Raw genomic sequence first — 15,641 nt, 5'->3', positions numbered from 1 at the left:
CGCAATTGTAGGTTGCCGTCTTTAGATCTGTTGTGGTTTCTCTTCCCTGCACCGTGTTGGCCAAAGTGAGACCTCTTGAGTCCAGTCCTTCTAGATTTGGAAACGCTAAATCTGACATTGTGCATTTTTAAGCCCCCTCTCAAATGGCCCATTTTAATAACCTGAAAGCTATTATATAACAAGCAGCCATGAATTAGTACAAGGCCCTGGGGGAAGCCGCACCGTTCAGCAATGAATAGTTAATGTGGTAGAATGTTGAGCAGGTTATTAGTTTTCAATGTACAAATGCTGATCAGGGAATGCTCTTTATAAGGTATTTAAAAGAAAATATAATTAACTGGTGGCGTGCTTCTGTTGCAGCTCAAATTGAAATTATTCCATGCAAGATCTGCGGAGACAAATCTTCAGGAATCCATTATGGTGTGATTACCTGTGAGGGTTGCAAGGTAAGCTTTATATTATACAGAGAGATTGAGAGAGAAAGAGAAAGAAAGAGAGACATACATATACACACAGAGAGAAACACACTTATTGTTGGGGTGTGTGTGTGCGTGTTTATGTGAGAGAGAGGAAATTATTGTATCTGTTTATCCACTGACTTATTTGTCTTTCTGCAAGATGAAATACTGAATCCGGTTAGCAATATTACATACAATCAATAATCTGCCCTGGGCGGATTTTAAAACTTCCAGTTGCAATTTCTCTCCTGAAGCTTTCCGGCATTCCTGGTGGGGTGCATTTACTTTTCATCCTGCCCTTGAAATGAAAAAGGGCATCCCTTATATATTTGAGCGGCTGTTGTCTAAATTCAGGGAGCGAATTGGGCACTTAATTTCAACAATTGAAGCGTTGAGGGACTGCCCTACTGCTTTGTGCTTTCACAGAGGTGCAGTGGTTTGCAGCAACAAAGCAGAAGGGGCTTTAGGGCAGAGTTGTCCAAATTTGGCAACTTTAACACATGTGGATTTCAACTCCCAAGCGTGGCCGGCTGGGGAATTCTGAGCGTTGAGGTCCACAAGTCTTAAAGTGGCCAAGGCTGGACATGCTTTAGGCTGCCTTGACGCTGGCTTATCCTGCAGCTGGAGGTTCCTTTGGATTCTTCTTCCATTTCTAATGTTCTGAGCAGGATCGGCGTCTGTCCTGAGTGTCCGGGAAAACATGAATTTTCTTTCTTGAAAGGGACATTCCTAGAAAGAAAAGTCGCTTTTGAGAAAGACTGTGGCTCCGTTGCTTTCTATAGTTTGGGCTGGTGAGGCTTTGCCAGGTGGAAATGCTGCTGGGAAAGTCTTTCTTATTCTCTCTGATGCTTTCCCGAGAGATCGCTGCGTCGCCTCTTGTCTACCCAAGGCGAAGGTCACTGCAGCACCAACAACACCCTGCCCTTGAAGAGCTGTGCTGGCCACACACCTTCTCACACCGCAGCCAGAGGTGGCCTCTGAGGGCACCTGTGTGTTTGCCAGGAAGTCCAAGTGGTCCTGAACTGACCGTTCAAAGTTACGACAGCACTGAAAAAGGTGGCATGTGGCTACTTCTCGCACTAATGACCACTGCAGCATCCCCACATGGTCACCTGATTAAAATTCAAGTGCTTGGCAACTGTCTCATATTTATGACGGTTGCAGTGCCCTCTGTCACGTGATCCTCTTTTGCAACCTTCTGACAAGCCAAGTCAATGGGAAAGTCAGATTCATTTAAGGACCATATGACTCACTTAACAACTTAATAGCTTTTGGCAAGAAAGATCATAAAATGGGGCAAAAACAACTGTCTCACTTAGCAACAGAAATTTTGGAGTCCATTGTGGTCATAAGCCGAGGACTCCCTGTATTTTTATTTTGATCGGATGGAGTGAACAGGAAGCAAAATTGAACAATGTTTGTTCTGAGAATCTTCTGCTTTCGCTTTGGAGGAATTTTTACATTCGAGTTGGATTGTCCTTCAAATACCTTGTGGAGAAATGGGTGGCAAGCAAATTTAATAAATAAAATAAGCAGACAAATTTGGTAAATAAAACAGGATGTTTTAAATAAATGGTCATTTCTCGGATCCAGAATTGTCTTCCATGAGCCAGGAGCCTTGGCCACCCTAACGGTACAGGACTTCTTAGCACAAGCTAGTCAATATCCTAGAGAGTGATTAAACAATATCCTAATTTTCGGGGCAGAAGATGAATTTTCAGGCTAGAAGGTAGACAAATCCTTTGCCAAGTGATCCCAAAGTTCTGTAAGCGGAATAGAGGTTTTTTTAAAGAATGTTTGTTTTAAAAATTCGGAATTAGGGGTAGAAAATCCGTAGAGTAAGGGAAAAACAACTCTCTGGTTCCTAATTGGCAATTATTGGAATATTGTGAAAGGTAATGATACATGGAAATCTGTAACTGTTAGCTATAAATCATGAGATTATGAATAAGTCTTTGTTGTCACAGGCTGGTGTGTATCCCTTTCAGAAGGCTGCCATTAGAAGGCACCAAGGCAGCTGTCAGCTGTTTTCTTGTAATTAAACAGCCAATGAGCAGCTAATTAAGACATATGTGTATACAGAAGTGGAAGTGGGCATGTTAATGAACTGTAGGAATCAATTCATTAAATGAAAATTGTCAAAAGACCAAACACGAGCTTTGTGGCTCACAGAAAAGGGAAGCCCAGAAACACACACACACACACACACACACCGGCCCAAAGTGCCCAAAATGGGCCTTTACTTTCTTGGGAGAGGAAGTGAAGCTGTTTCCTCTTTGCAGACCAACTCTTTGGCCTCCTCAGTGGTCCCCAGCAAATGATTTAGACCAGGGATCTGCAACCTTGACAACTTTAAGTCTTGTGGACTTCAGTTCCCAGAATTCCTCAGCCGGCAAGATCATAACGCTCTTAGGACCTGCCCTAAGAATCGACTGTACAGGTGGTCCTCAACCTACGACCACAATTGAGCCAAAATTTTACGTTGCTAAGGGAGACAGTTGTTAAGTGAGCTTTGCCGCATTTTACCACCTTTCTTGCCCCACTTGTTAAGCGAATCACTGCAGTTTAGTCACACGGTGGTTAAGTGAAACCGGCTTCCCCCCATTGGCTTCGCTCGTCAGAAGGTCACAAAAGGGGGTCCCGTGGCCCCAAGATATTGCAACCGTCATAAATACGAGCCAGATGCCAAGTGTCTGAATTCTGAACACATGATGCTGCAACGGTTGTAAGTGTGACAAACGGTCATAAGTCGCTTTTTGCAGTGACGTTGCAACTTCAGGTGGTCACTAAATGGATGGTGGTAAGAGGAGGACCACTTATACAGCACACCTTCTGTTCTCACCTGTGTCTTCTTGGACTCCTTCGCAGGGTTTCTTCAGGAGAAGTCAGCAAAGCAACGCCACGTATTCCTGCCCTCGTCAGAAAAACTGCTTAATCGATCGGACCAGTAGGAACCGCTGCCAGCACTGCCGGTTGCAGAAATGCCTCGCTGTGGGGATGTCTCGAGACGGTGAGCTCCCCCAGCCCCAGTCGGCTCTCTTGTGGGTCAGAGAGAGAGAGAGAGACAGACAGACAGACAGAGACCCTCCTTGGCTTTTGCCAGCTTCTCCACTACCTTGAAACAATTCATTTTGAAATCCCCTCTGCTTAACAGCCTTGGGGTTTTTGGTTCCCTGCATCCACGCTACATATAATTATCCAAATGTTATCATGTCATTCGACACTACAACACTTGCATTTAAGCCACCAATGTGTGGCTTCTCAAAAAGACGTTTCCTCACATTGAAAAGTGTAACTTCAAATTTCCTTCCTTCCTTCCTTTCCTTCTTTCTTTTCAGATGTATTCTGAAATCTGAGTGTTCAGACAAGTCTGAATCCCAACAGGGTTTTAAATGTTTGTCTTTAAATGACATCAGAGATGCAGATTCCTGTGATTCAGAGAAAAAAAATCTACTTTTTTGCATCAGAGAACCCTACATTTAGGCACTTCTGCAAGTTAAACACCTTTGTACTTTTTTTTTTTATCTAGCTGAAATTTAGGCCTGACAGTGGTGTTCTTTTTCATATGAGATGGCCCTTTTGATTTTTGCCCACATATGAATCATCCCTTCAGATTCTTCCACGTCAGGCTTCTCAATCTGGGCTACTTAAAGATGGGTGGACTTCCCTGTGGCTGACCGCGTCATCCTGTGGATGTGGCCTTTGAACGTAGCCGTCTCCCAAGAGCTGGCCTGGCGGTAAGGGAAGGTGACCAAAGCTGTTGCTTTTGACTCTCTTCCAGCCGTCAAGTTTGGTCGCATGTCCAAAAAACAGAGGGACAGCTTGTACGCAGAGGTCCAGAAGCATCGGATGCAGCAGCAGCAGCAGCGAGACCACCAACAGCCCCCTGGAGAAGCGGAGCCGCTGACCCCGAGCTACAGCATCACGGCTAATGGCCTGACGGACCTGCACGATGACCTCAGTAATTACATAGATGGTCACCCTCCTGAAGGTAGCAAAGCCGACTCTGCGGTTAGCAGCTTCTACTTAGACATACAGCCTTCTCCAGACCAGTCGGGGCTTGATATTAATGGCATCAAACCAGAACCAATCTGTGACTACACACCCACGACGGGCTTCTTTCCATATTGCTCCTTTACCAATGGGGAGACCTCTCCTACTGTGTCCATGGCAGAATTAGGTAATGATACAGAGGGGGGAAACCTGTCCCGTAGTTGCTCTCTTAATTGCCTTTGGATGGAAAGCGACACCCCACCCTCCCAAGAGGGTCTCCGGGCCTAGAATCCTGTCCTTTCCTCTAGATACAGCTTGGCTCAGGAAGAGTGCTTGGGCTTTGTGGGTTGATAGATTGGCTATCGATTGGCGCTGATGAGGTTCCCCAGTTTGGGTCATGAAACATCTGCAAGAAAGCCACCAAGCTCAAAGAGCACCAAGGACCCCTCAGCTTGGCTATTTTAGCTTTGTTGGTCTTCCAGGCTGTCTCAAAGAAGGGGAGGTTGTGTGAGTGTTGGGTTAGAGCCATATCGGATGTTTTCTGGAAGGGAGCTGATTGTCTAACTCTCCCCATGCAGTAATGATGACCCAACAGGCAGGTTTTTGGGTGAAGATGGCCAATGGACTTAGTGCAACCTTAGCAGATACCAGCTTCATCCAAGACCTGATGTACAATGCAGAAAATCCAAATATATCCCTCATCAAAATGGGATCTAAGCTTACAGTATTGCGTTCTTGCATGTCTCACATTCATTTCCACAGAGAAACGCTTTAGTTAGTGATTAAGGCAGCTATTTCTGGGACTCCCCTATTTAATGGCTTATGAAATTGAGCCGCTTCATCTGACTTTATTTGGGGGCTGCCGGACCTGTGATTAAAAAATGTGCTTGTGAAACCTGCACAGCCTGGTGTGCAGACAGCCCATTTACACAAAGAAGTCAGATGTGGGTCTGTCTGCCAAATCACGGCCAAGAGGAGTATTTTTGGTGGTGAAAATTATTTACAATTTTGTCCTACGTGAAATCTGTTTGAAGAGCAATTGTGTACAACAATGAAAGATAGTCCTTGAATTACAACCATTTGGTTAGCAATTGTTCTAAATTGGAGTGGCCCTGAAAAAGTGACTTGCAATCAATCCTCACAGTTACGACCATCACGGCATCCCCGTGGTCAAGTGATCAAACTTTGGGCATTATTGTATTTATGACGGTTGCAGCGGCCCAGGGTCCCGTGATCCCCACTCGCAACCTTCCTACCTGGCTTCCGACAAGCTAAGTCAATGCGGGAAGCTGGGTTTGTTTAAGGACTGCATGGTTCACTTAAGAACTGCAGTGATTCCCTGAACAATTATGGCAAAAAGGTTGTAAAACTGGATGGGATTCATTTCCATTGTTTAACAATGGAAATTCTGATCCCGGTTGAGATTGTAAGTCAAGGGCTCCTGTTGAGCAAAGGCTTCCCAGCCTGGGCCAAACTCTTCTGTCCTTGGACGGATGTAGCAATAGCAGCCTCTCTCTTGCAGGTAATATGGGATAATAATTGGGGGAAATCGCCCCCGTATAAAAAAGTGAATGTGTTGTCTGCAGCCTTTTCTTGACTAGCTCCTTAGGTCATTTCTTCAAAAAGGCCTGGATGCTTTGAATGGCATTCAAATACAGTGCAGCAGCATTTAGATGCTACAGTTTCCTCCCCTGCCCGTCCCGTAGCCCTCTCTCCTCTTCAAGCGATCAGAAACGGTGTCATTCAGACAGACGCCAGGCGACCTGAGCCAGCCAGCCAGCCAGCCAGCCATCAGCCGAGTTCATATCTTAAACGTCTGGAAAACGGCAGCTTGGCCAGAATTGCTTGGATCTAGGGCCAGTCACCCATCGCTCACAGCCACTGTCAGGACCTGAAGCCGGTGGGGGGGGGAGGATGCAGACAGGCGCTGAGAAGCCTCCTTTCAGCCCTGTGCAGATTTGCTGCTAATGAGAACTGGCGACTTAGGAGATGCGAGTTAGGAACCTGTGTGGCCTCTTGGCTAATGCCTGGGAACTTTTGCTTTTCCAGAACACCTGGCACAGAACATTTCTAAGTCACACATGGAAACCTGCCAGTACTTGAGGGAAGAGCTGGAACAGATCACCTGGCAAACGTTTCTGCAGGAAGAAATTGAGAACTATCAGAGCAAGGTATTTTTTTCTGGCCAATGGGGTTGTTTCTTTTAAAGATCGATTGTAGAGATGAAACCCCCCCCCCCTTTCCCTGGGTTCCAAGGGCTTTGCAGTATAGGTTTTAAATTTTAAAAATATCAAGGTATTGTAATTAAACTTGCAAATTGAATAACAAAAAGGTGACCTGGTGACCAGAACATCTCAAACAAGCAGTAGGGCTGTTCGAGTCCAGACCGATACTCTGATTTCCTTAAAAATCGAATGCATTTTAATCGTTCGGAGTCTTTCCTGGGAAGAGTTCAGCCTTAAGTCTTCTTTCTCTTCCCCAGCAAAGAGAGATCATGTGGCAGTTGTGTGCGGTGAAGATAACGGAAGCAATACAGTATGTCGTAGAGTTTGCCAAACGCATCGACGGCTTTATGGAACTATGCCAAAACGATCAAATTGTGCTTTTAAAAGCAGGTTTGTGCCTTTTGTGAAATGTGTCTGCTTGTCTGAAGCATTGTGCAGTGTGGGTTGCAATGGGAATCCAATCTTCTCAACAGCTAAAAGTACAAACTTTCCACTCAATTATTGTCAATCACAGGTTACTCCGTTGCTCCGGGAGGACTAGTAATTGCTGCTGGGAAAAAATAAACCACAGTTAAATTTTTAAAAAATGGCAGGAACAAGCCCTTTACGATGAATAAAACATGAAAAGTAGAAACTCCATTTGTTATCGGAGAGCAGGTTGTTCCTAAACTCAACCAAGACCACCTGCAATCTATTGAAAACCTTGTTCATCATATCATTTATTGCATGGAGGATGTGACCTTAGCCTTTGAGGAGGCCAGGTGTTCCTTCCTGGTGGTAAAGAAGAACCCAGACAAGGAAATTATGTGACAGAGTAAGGCAAATGCTGAAATCCACATTTGTTTCAGTTAATCCTAGAATCGCTACCGTAAAGTATGATGATTATTTGTGACATGTTGCTAACAGATTCTCAGAGGAACCCAAAAAACTGATAGTCTAAAGCAGGGGTCTCCAACCCCTGGTCCGTGGATCAGTACTGGGCCTCAGCATGCCAGCAACTGGTCTGCACAAACAAGCAAAGCCCCATTCGTGGGATGCAGGCAGCATGCAAAACCACGCCCCCTCCGGTCCACGGAAAAACCTCTCTCCGTGGAACCGGTCCCTGGTGCCCAAAAGGTTAGGGACCTCTGGTCTAAAGCAGTGTTCCTCAACCTTGGCAACTGGAAGACAGGTGGACTTCAACTCCCAGAATTCAACTTGAAGACGGGTGGATTTCCCCATTCTGACTGGGGAATTCTGGCAGTTGAAATCCACCCATCCTCAAGTTGCAAAGGTGGAGAAACACTAGTCTAGAAGGATCCTTTAACAGTAAGTGGAGAAAACACTTCCCCCCCATTAGTTTTATATATACTAAATAGATGAAATTGATTTAATAAATAACATATACAATCAAAAATGAAGTTACAGACCATAACAAGACACTCCTGGTGAACAAGGCACACTTTTAAAAGCAACCTGAAACCTCTTATTTCTTAATATTGCCATTGAAAAATCTTTTCCTATTTCATTAGGGTCTTTAGAGGTTGTATTTATCAGAATGTGTCGTGCCTTTGACTCTCAAAACAACACAGTATACTTCGATGGCAAATACGCTGGCCCAGATGTATTCAAATCATTAGGTAAGGCAATAAATGCTTCATTAGAATGTATTAATATTCTAAATGTGCTGCTTTTTGAAAACTATTTTTTATCATAAACAAATATATTTTATAGAAATAACTCAAAAAAATAATCATAAATACCTAGGGGCACAATTTAATTCCAGTGTTCTTTAACCTTATATGAGACTTAAGTATTATACAATGATACCCTGATGTTTAAATTGAAAAATTAAGGGTTTAAGCTAGAAAAATATACCAAGCAGAGTTTTAGTATACTAAGTACAGAAGTAGAAGCTGAAAGCACTTTTTATCTTCTGTTGCATTCTTTGGAAGAGACCCTGTTTGGTTGTTTTGTTTTGCAGGCTGTGAAGATTTCATTAGTTTTGTTTTTGAATTTGGAAAGAGTTTATGTTCTATGCACCTTACTGAAGACGAGATTGCATTATTCTCAGCTTTCGTTTTACTATCTGCAGGTAAGGTATCAATCCGAGGAAGTAATTTTGCTTTTTCAAATTCACCTTGAATATTTTCTGCTCCTGAGCCAAAATGTTTTGCTTTTCCTTCAGAGCAATATATTTAGTTCACTTCCAATAGTCTGCAGGTTTTGTTACTGAAAACCTGACGTCATCACTTAGCTTGGTAATCCTGAAAGTCAAGTAGATGTTTTAGGAGAGGAATAACGTGGCATAGATGTGCTTTTGGTTATCTCCTGAAGAGACCCAGCAGCTCTCTTCTCACACTGGTTGGACTTTAAAGCCTTCTGACTGACCCCCAAACTTCAGGGAAAATGTGAACCATTTCTTGAAAGAAACAAGAACAGGATGGAGAACCATCAAATGTTCTTCAACCTCTCTTGCTTTCTACCAAGGAATGGAAGATGGCAGGTCATCTGAGACTGGAGCGCTATCAGGAGAGTTGGCTTGCTCTGTTTATGGTAGTGGAGTTAACCGAAGACTTCAACCCAATGAATAAAATGTCTGCAAATTGTAATTGAAAAGAATCACCTGAATTGTCCCCCCTTCCACTTTTTTCCCCCTTTTAGATCGATCGTGGCTTCAGGAAAAGGTAAAAATAGAAAAGCTCCAGCAAAAAATTCAGTTTGCGCTTCAACATGTACTGCAGAAAAACCATCGAGAAGATGGAATATTAACAAAGGTAATTAATCTACCACAGGGGTAGTCAATCTTGGCTCTTTTATGACTCGTGGACTTCAACTCCCAGAATTCCTGAGCCAACTAAGCTGGCTCAGGAATTCTGGGAATTGAAGTCCACGAGTCATAAAAGAGCCAAGGTTGACTATCCCTGATCTACCACAATCTTTTGCACTTTAAAGTCTATTTAACTAACTAGACCAGCCGTACAACTTTCAACTGAATTAACATCCTCTTTTACGGAATATTTTGTGATGCTTGTTTAAAATGTGATGGAGGAAATTGCAGTGATTATCTAATAAACCTGAATAATAAAGGTGAACAAATTATGAGCAATTGCTTCAGAGAACATAGATAATGTATTTCTTTCTTCTCGAGTTGCTTTAGATGCTGAACTAGAGTTAGAGGCTTTGAATCTCAGGCTTAGCAATGGATCAGGTGTCAACTCTTTAGAAATTGGGCATCATTTATGCGGAAATTTTAATGTTAGGGAGATATTTCTTAAAATTGTATGAAGAATGATTCTTCCTCTTGGGAGGAATCCAACTTTCTTTATATCCTTTTTGACATTGCTACCAGAAGAAGAGATCCCCATGGATAAGGCCACTATTGCTAGATGAGCATTATGGGTCCCCTGCTCACCTATAGCCCATAATGCTTCTGAAAGATAACATTTGATTAGAGGGGAAGGACCACTCCTCTTTGTCCCTCAGCTTTTCTAACCCCTGTTGCTTTGCAGGCCCTAACAATGGAAATAGGGAACAAGTTGAATAAATGAAAGATGAGCAGCCAGTTAAAGGGGTTGTATCTTAGAGCACTTACAACTTTTAAATATTTTAGTCATTTAAAACATTGGCAAAGCAGCCCATCTTAACACCAAATTCTGGGCAGCTTACAAGGAAGCAGTCTTCTCAGCCAGAACAGCAGCAAATTATAAAACCAAAAAGAGAAAGGCCTGGTGCCACCAACACAGCTGCTTGATGCAACCCATGAGGTTCTCCTTCCACCATGACCTCACCCCATCCTCCTCAGGGGGGCTTAAAAGCTTTTATGACTGCTCCCTTGAAGCCCCCCACCCACCCACCCACCCCGGAAAATAATGGCATCACTGATGGCATCTATTTTGCCTCTCCCCTCACNTAAACCACAGTTAAATTTTTAAAAAATGGCAGGAACAAGCCCTTTACGATGAATAAAACATGAAAAGTAGAAACTCCATTTGTTATCGGAGAGCAGGTTGTTCCTAAACTCAACCAAGACCACCTGCAATCTATTGAAAACCTTGTTCATCATATCATTTATTGCATGGAGGATGTGACCTTAGCCTTTGAGGAGGCCATGTGTTCCTTCCTGGTGGTAAAGAAGAACCCAGACAAGGAAATTATGTGACAGAGTAAGGCAAATGCTGAAATCCACATTTGTTTCAGTTAATCCTAGAATCGCTACCATAAAGTATGATGATTATTTGTGACATGTTGCTAACAGATTCTCAGAGGAACCCAAAAAACTGATAGTCTAAAGCAGGGGTCCCCAACCCCTGGTCCGTGGATCGGTACTGGGCCTCAGCATGCCAGCAACCGGTCTGCTCAAACAAGCAAAGCCCCATTCATGGGATGCAGGCAGCATGCAAAACCACGCCCCCTCTGGTCCACGGAAAAACCTCTCTCTGTGGAACCGGTCCCTGGTGCCCAAAAGGTTGGGGACCTCTGGTCTAAAGCAGTGTTCCTCAACCTTGGCAACTGGAAGACAGGTGGACTTCAACTCCCAGAATTCAACTTGAAGACGGGTGGATTTCCCCATTCTGACTGGGGAATTCTGGCAGTTGAAATCCACCCATCCTCAAGTTGCAAAGGTGGAGAAACGCTAGTCTAGAAGGATCCTTTAACAGTAAGTGGAGAAAACACTTTTCCCCCATTAGTTTTATATGTACTAAATAGATGAAATTGATTTAATAAATAACATATACAATCAAAAATGAAGTTACAGACCATAACAAGGCACTCCTGGTGAACAAGGCACACTTTTAAAAGCAACCTGAAACCTCTTATTTCTTAATATTGCCATTGAAAAATCTTTTCCTATTTCATTAGGGTCTTTAGAGGTTGTATTTATCAGAATGTGTCGTGCCTTTGACTCTCAAAACAACACAGTATACTTCGATGGCAAATACGCTGGCCCAGATGTATTCAAATCATTAGGTAAGGCAATAAATGCTTCATTAGAATGTATTAATATTCTAAATGTGCTGCATTTTGAAAACTATTTTTTATCATAAACAAATATATTTTATAGAAATAACTCAAAAAAATAATCATAAATACCCAGGGGCACAATTTAATTCCAGTGTTCTTTAACCTTATATGAGACTTAAGTATTATACAATGATACCCTGATGTTTAAATTGAAAAATTAAGGGTTTAAGCTAGAAAAATATACCAAGCAGAGTTTTAGTATACTAAGTACAAAAGTAGAAGCTGAAAGCACTTTTTATCTTCTTTTGCATTCTTTGGAAGAGACCCTGTTTGGTTGTTTTATTTTGCAGGCTGTGAAGATTTCATTAGTTTTGTTTTTGAATTTGGAAAGAGTTTATGTTCTATGCACCTTACTGAAGACGAGATTGCATTATTCTCAGCTTTCGTTTTACTATCTGCAGGTAAGGTATCAATCCGAGGAAGTAATTTTGCTTTTTCAAATTCACCTTGAATATTTTCTGCTCCTGAGCCAAAATGTTTTGCTTTTCCTTCAGAGCAATATATTTAGTTCACTTCCAATAGTCTGCAGGTTTTGTTACTGAAAACCTGACGTCATCACTTAGCTTGGTAATCCTGAAAGTCAAGTAGATATTTTAGGAGAGGAATAACGTGGCATAGATGTGCTTTTGGTTATCTCCTGAAGAGACCCAGCAGCTCTCTTCTCACACTGGTTGGACTTTAAAGCCTTCTGACTGACCCCCAAACTTCAGGGAAAATGTGAACCATTTCTTGAGAGAAACAAGAACAGGATGGAGAACCATCAAATGTTCTTCAACCTCTCTTGCTTTCTACCAAGGAATGGAAGATGGCAGGTCATCTGAGACTGGAGCGCTATCAGGAGAGTTGGATTGCTCTGTTTATGGTAGTGGAGTTAACCCAAGACTTCAACCCAATGAATAAAATGTCTGCAAATTGTAATTGAAAAGAATCACCTGAATTGCCCCCCCTTCCACTTTTTTCCCCCTTTTAGATCGATCGTGGCTTCAGGAAAAGGTAAAAATAGAAAAGCTCCAGCAAAAAATTCAGTTTGCGCTTCAACATGTACTGCAGAAAAACCATCGAGAAGATGGAATATTAACAAAGGTAATTAATCTACCACAGGGGTAGTCAACCTTGGCTCTTTTATGACTCGTGGACTTCAACTCCCAGAATTCCTGAGCCAACTAAGCTGGCTCAGGAATTCTGGGAATTGAAGTCCACGAGTCATAAAAGAGCCAAGGTTGACTATCCCTGATCTACCACAATCTTTTGCACTTTAAAGTCTATTTAACTAACTAGACCAGCCGTACAACTTTCAACTGAATTAACATCCTCTTTTACGGAATATTTTGTGATGCTTGTTTAAAATGTGATGGAGGAAATTGCAGTGATTATCTAATAAACCTGAATAATAAAGGTGAACAAATTATGAGCAATTGCTCCAGAGAACATAGATAATGTATTTCTTTCTTCTCAAGTTGCTTTAGATGCTGAACTAGAGTCAGAGGCTTTGAATCTCAGGCTTAGCAATGGATCAGGTGTCAACTCTTTAGAAATTGGGCATCATTTATGCGGAAATTTTCTAACCCCTGTTGCTTTGCAGGCCCTAACAATGGAAATAGGGAACAAGTTGAATAAATGAAAGATGAGCAGCCAGTTAAAGGGGTTGTATCTTACAGCACTTACAACTTTTAAATATTTTAGTCATTTAAAACATTGGCAAAGCAGCCCATCTTAACACCAAATTCTGGGCAGCTTACAAGGAAGCAGTCTTCTCAGCCAGAACAGCAGCAAATTATAAAACAAAAAGAGAAAGGCCTGGTGCCACCAACACAGCTGCTTGATGCAACCCATGAGGTTCTCCTTCCACCATGACCTCACCCCATCCTCCTCAGGGGGGCTTAAAAGCTTTTATGACTGCTCCCTTGAAGCCCCCCACCCACCCACCCACCCCGGAAAATAATGGCATCACTGATGGCATCTATTTTGCCTCTCCCCTCACAGCTAATATGCAAAGTGTCTACCTTAAGAGCCCTGTGTGGACGACATACAGAAAAGCTCATGGCGTTCAGAGCAATATACCCAGACATTGTACGACTTCATTTCCCTCCTTTGTACAAGGAGTTGTTCACTTCAGAATTTGAGCCGACGGTGCAGATGGAAGGGTAACGGGGTCTTCTCGAGCCTTCTAGAAGGGACAGACGTTCAAGCAGAAAGATAGCAAGAGAGAAAGAGATTAAACGAAACCAAGACACTTTCGTGGCCCTGCTTAAGACGTAGGGAGCCAGCACACTGCACATCTTCCGGGCAGAGGCGCCAGGCGAAGGAGGGGAAAAACGAAGCAAGGGCCGAACTTGCTCGTCTTCTTGGTCCAGTTGCTGCGATGCTCACCCAGAGGGACCCTTTTTTCCTGTCTGGACTTCTCAGTCTTCAGCCTCTGTTTACACAGAAGGAGGGTTTCCCTCTGTCCTTGTAACTCACTGCCCACAGAGACGCTCACCGAACAAGGTCCGAACCGAATCTCCAGCTTGACTCCGGTGACTGGTGTGCACCGCAGAGGCTCCGCATCATCAGTTTTGCACAACCTTGCTCATGGTTTCATGAAGGACGATGTCTTTTCACCGTACCGTGATTGCCGCCAGGCGGAATGGCATGAAAAGAGTCCATAGCAATAGCATTATAATCTATTACAGGGTAAATGGGCATGAAGTCAATATATAGCAAAAGAGATGATATTGTTTATATATTGTTTTAATTAATATAAAAATGTAGTTAACTGGTATAGCTTTTATTGTTGAATTGATAAGGCACTTTCATTTTGCACCTTTTTTTCTTTTTAAATTATATGCTGGCGTGTTCAATGTTTGTGCTGCATGTACACCAGAAATCCAAGTTTAAGGGAGGGCTGGAAGGGCGAGGAGGAGGAGGAGGACACTGCAAAAGGGGTTGTGCTGCTATTTACCACGTTTCCTTTGGCAGAGAGGCCGGCCCAGGTCATGAGATACCCTTCCGTGGTCTTGTGTAAGGGGGCAGGGAGGGGAGTCAAGTTTCTAAACTGTTCTCTGGTTCTTAAAACTATGATTTTATTGGAGAAGCAAGAAAAAAGAAAAAAAAATCCCTATTTTTAAACCAGATTGCTGACAATGGGGATTGAAAAGAAAAAAAAAAGAGCTATGTTTAATCACTTAACAAAATGTGTTGGTTTTCAGTAACATCTTTTTAAAATCAGCCCATTTCCTGGGATGAGTAAATATGGATTCCGACAACCAAATTTAGACACTTGTGTTTTGGAAATATTGGTCTTAATACTTTTGTTTACATTTTGTGTGTGTTTGTATATGTGTATGTGTGTGGAGAGAGAGAAACAGATTCAATGTACTAAGACAGATAGGGTACATACATTTTTTTCTTCTCATGGATAGTCTCCATGGGCTTAAATCTTGTATTCAGTGCATGGAAACCCAACTTTTTGCTGAAACGGCTGGAGGCTTGTTAAAAAACCTGCTCTTACATGTGGCTAATTCCTTTGTAAACCAAGAAGTGCTACTTGCACCCATGCTTCCCAATTCGTTCCAAACAGAAGCTCCCACGGAGGGGGGCGGGGAGCTTGGATCACACAGTTGCCACCGCCATCTTGGTATCTCGGTCAGTCCGCTATTTTGAAATCCAAAACAATCTGAATTCATGCTCTGCTTACCACGTGCTACACTTTAGCCACCTACACCTAGAATCAGGAGCAAGAAGCTCTATATTAAGAATTATTTATATCCTGGCCAATGAAATCCACCTGAGCAATCCTATTCAAATGCAAAATCTGATCTAAAAGGCGGTGATACAAGTTGGACTCCAGTTCTCCTTTTGACATTCCATTTGCTCCTTGGGCCACTTCAAAATCTTGGAGAGGGTCCCCTCAAACTGACCAGAAGTTCCAGTTGGAATCCTGGTCTTCACGGCTGTGTTTAGAGCCAGTGACCAAGGCTGC

The 15,641-nt window shown here is 42.8% G+C and overlaps 1 protein-coding gene across 1 annotated transcript; it reads left to right on the top strand.

Annotated features, from left to right (window-relative positions):
• Window positions 1-299: 299 nt before the first annotated feature.
• Window positions 300-15,194, top strand: RORA (RAR related orphan receptor A). The gene is made up of 9 exons (XM_015811005.2): window positions 300-446; window positions 3,327-3,468; window positions 4,240-4,638; window positions 6,501-6,622; window positions 6,934-7,066; window positions 8,188-8,295; window positions 8,640-8,750; window positions 9,320-9,432; window positions 13,664-15,194. The coding sequence occupies exons 1-9, from the start codon at window positions 300-302 to the stop codon at window positions 13,826-13,828; spliced, it is 1,440 nt and encodes a 479-aa protein (XP_015666491.2). The 3' UTR covers window positions 13,829-15,194.
• The last annotated feature ends 447 nt before the right edge of the window (window positions 15,195-15,641 follow it).

Source organism: Protobothrops mucrosquamatus, unplaced genomic scaffold (assembly GCF_001527695.2).
Source record: "Protobothrops mucrosquamatus isolate PMUCROS unplaced genomic scaffold, P.Mucros_1.0 scaffold27, whole genome shotgun sequence".
Taxonomy (NCBI): domain Eukaryota; kingdom Metazoa; phylum Chordata; class Lepidosauria; order Squamata; family Viperidae; genus Protobothrops; species Protobothrops mucrosquamatus.
Note: the sequence above shows the minus strand (reverse complement) of the source record. Positions and strands in the feature narration are given on the sequence as shown.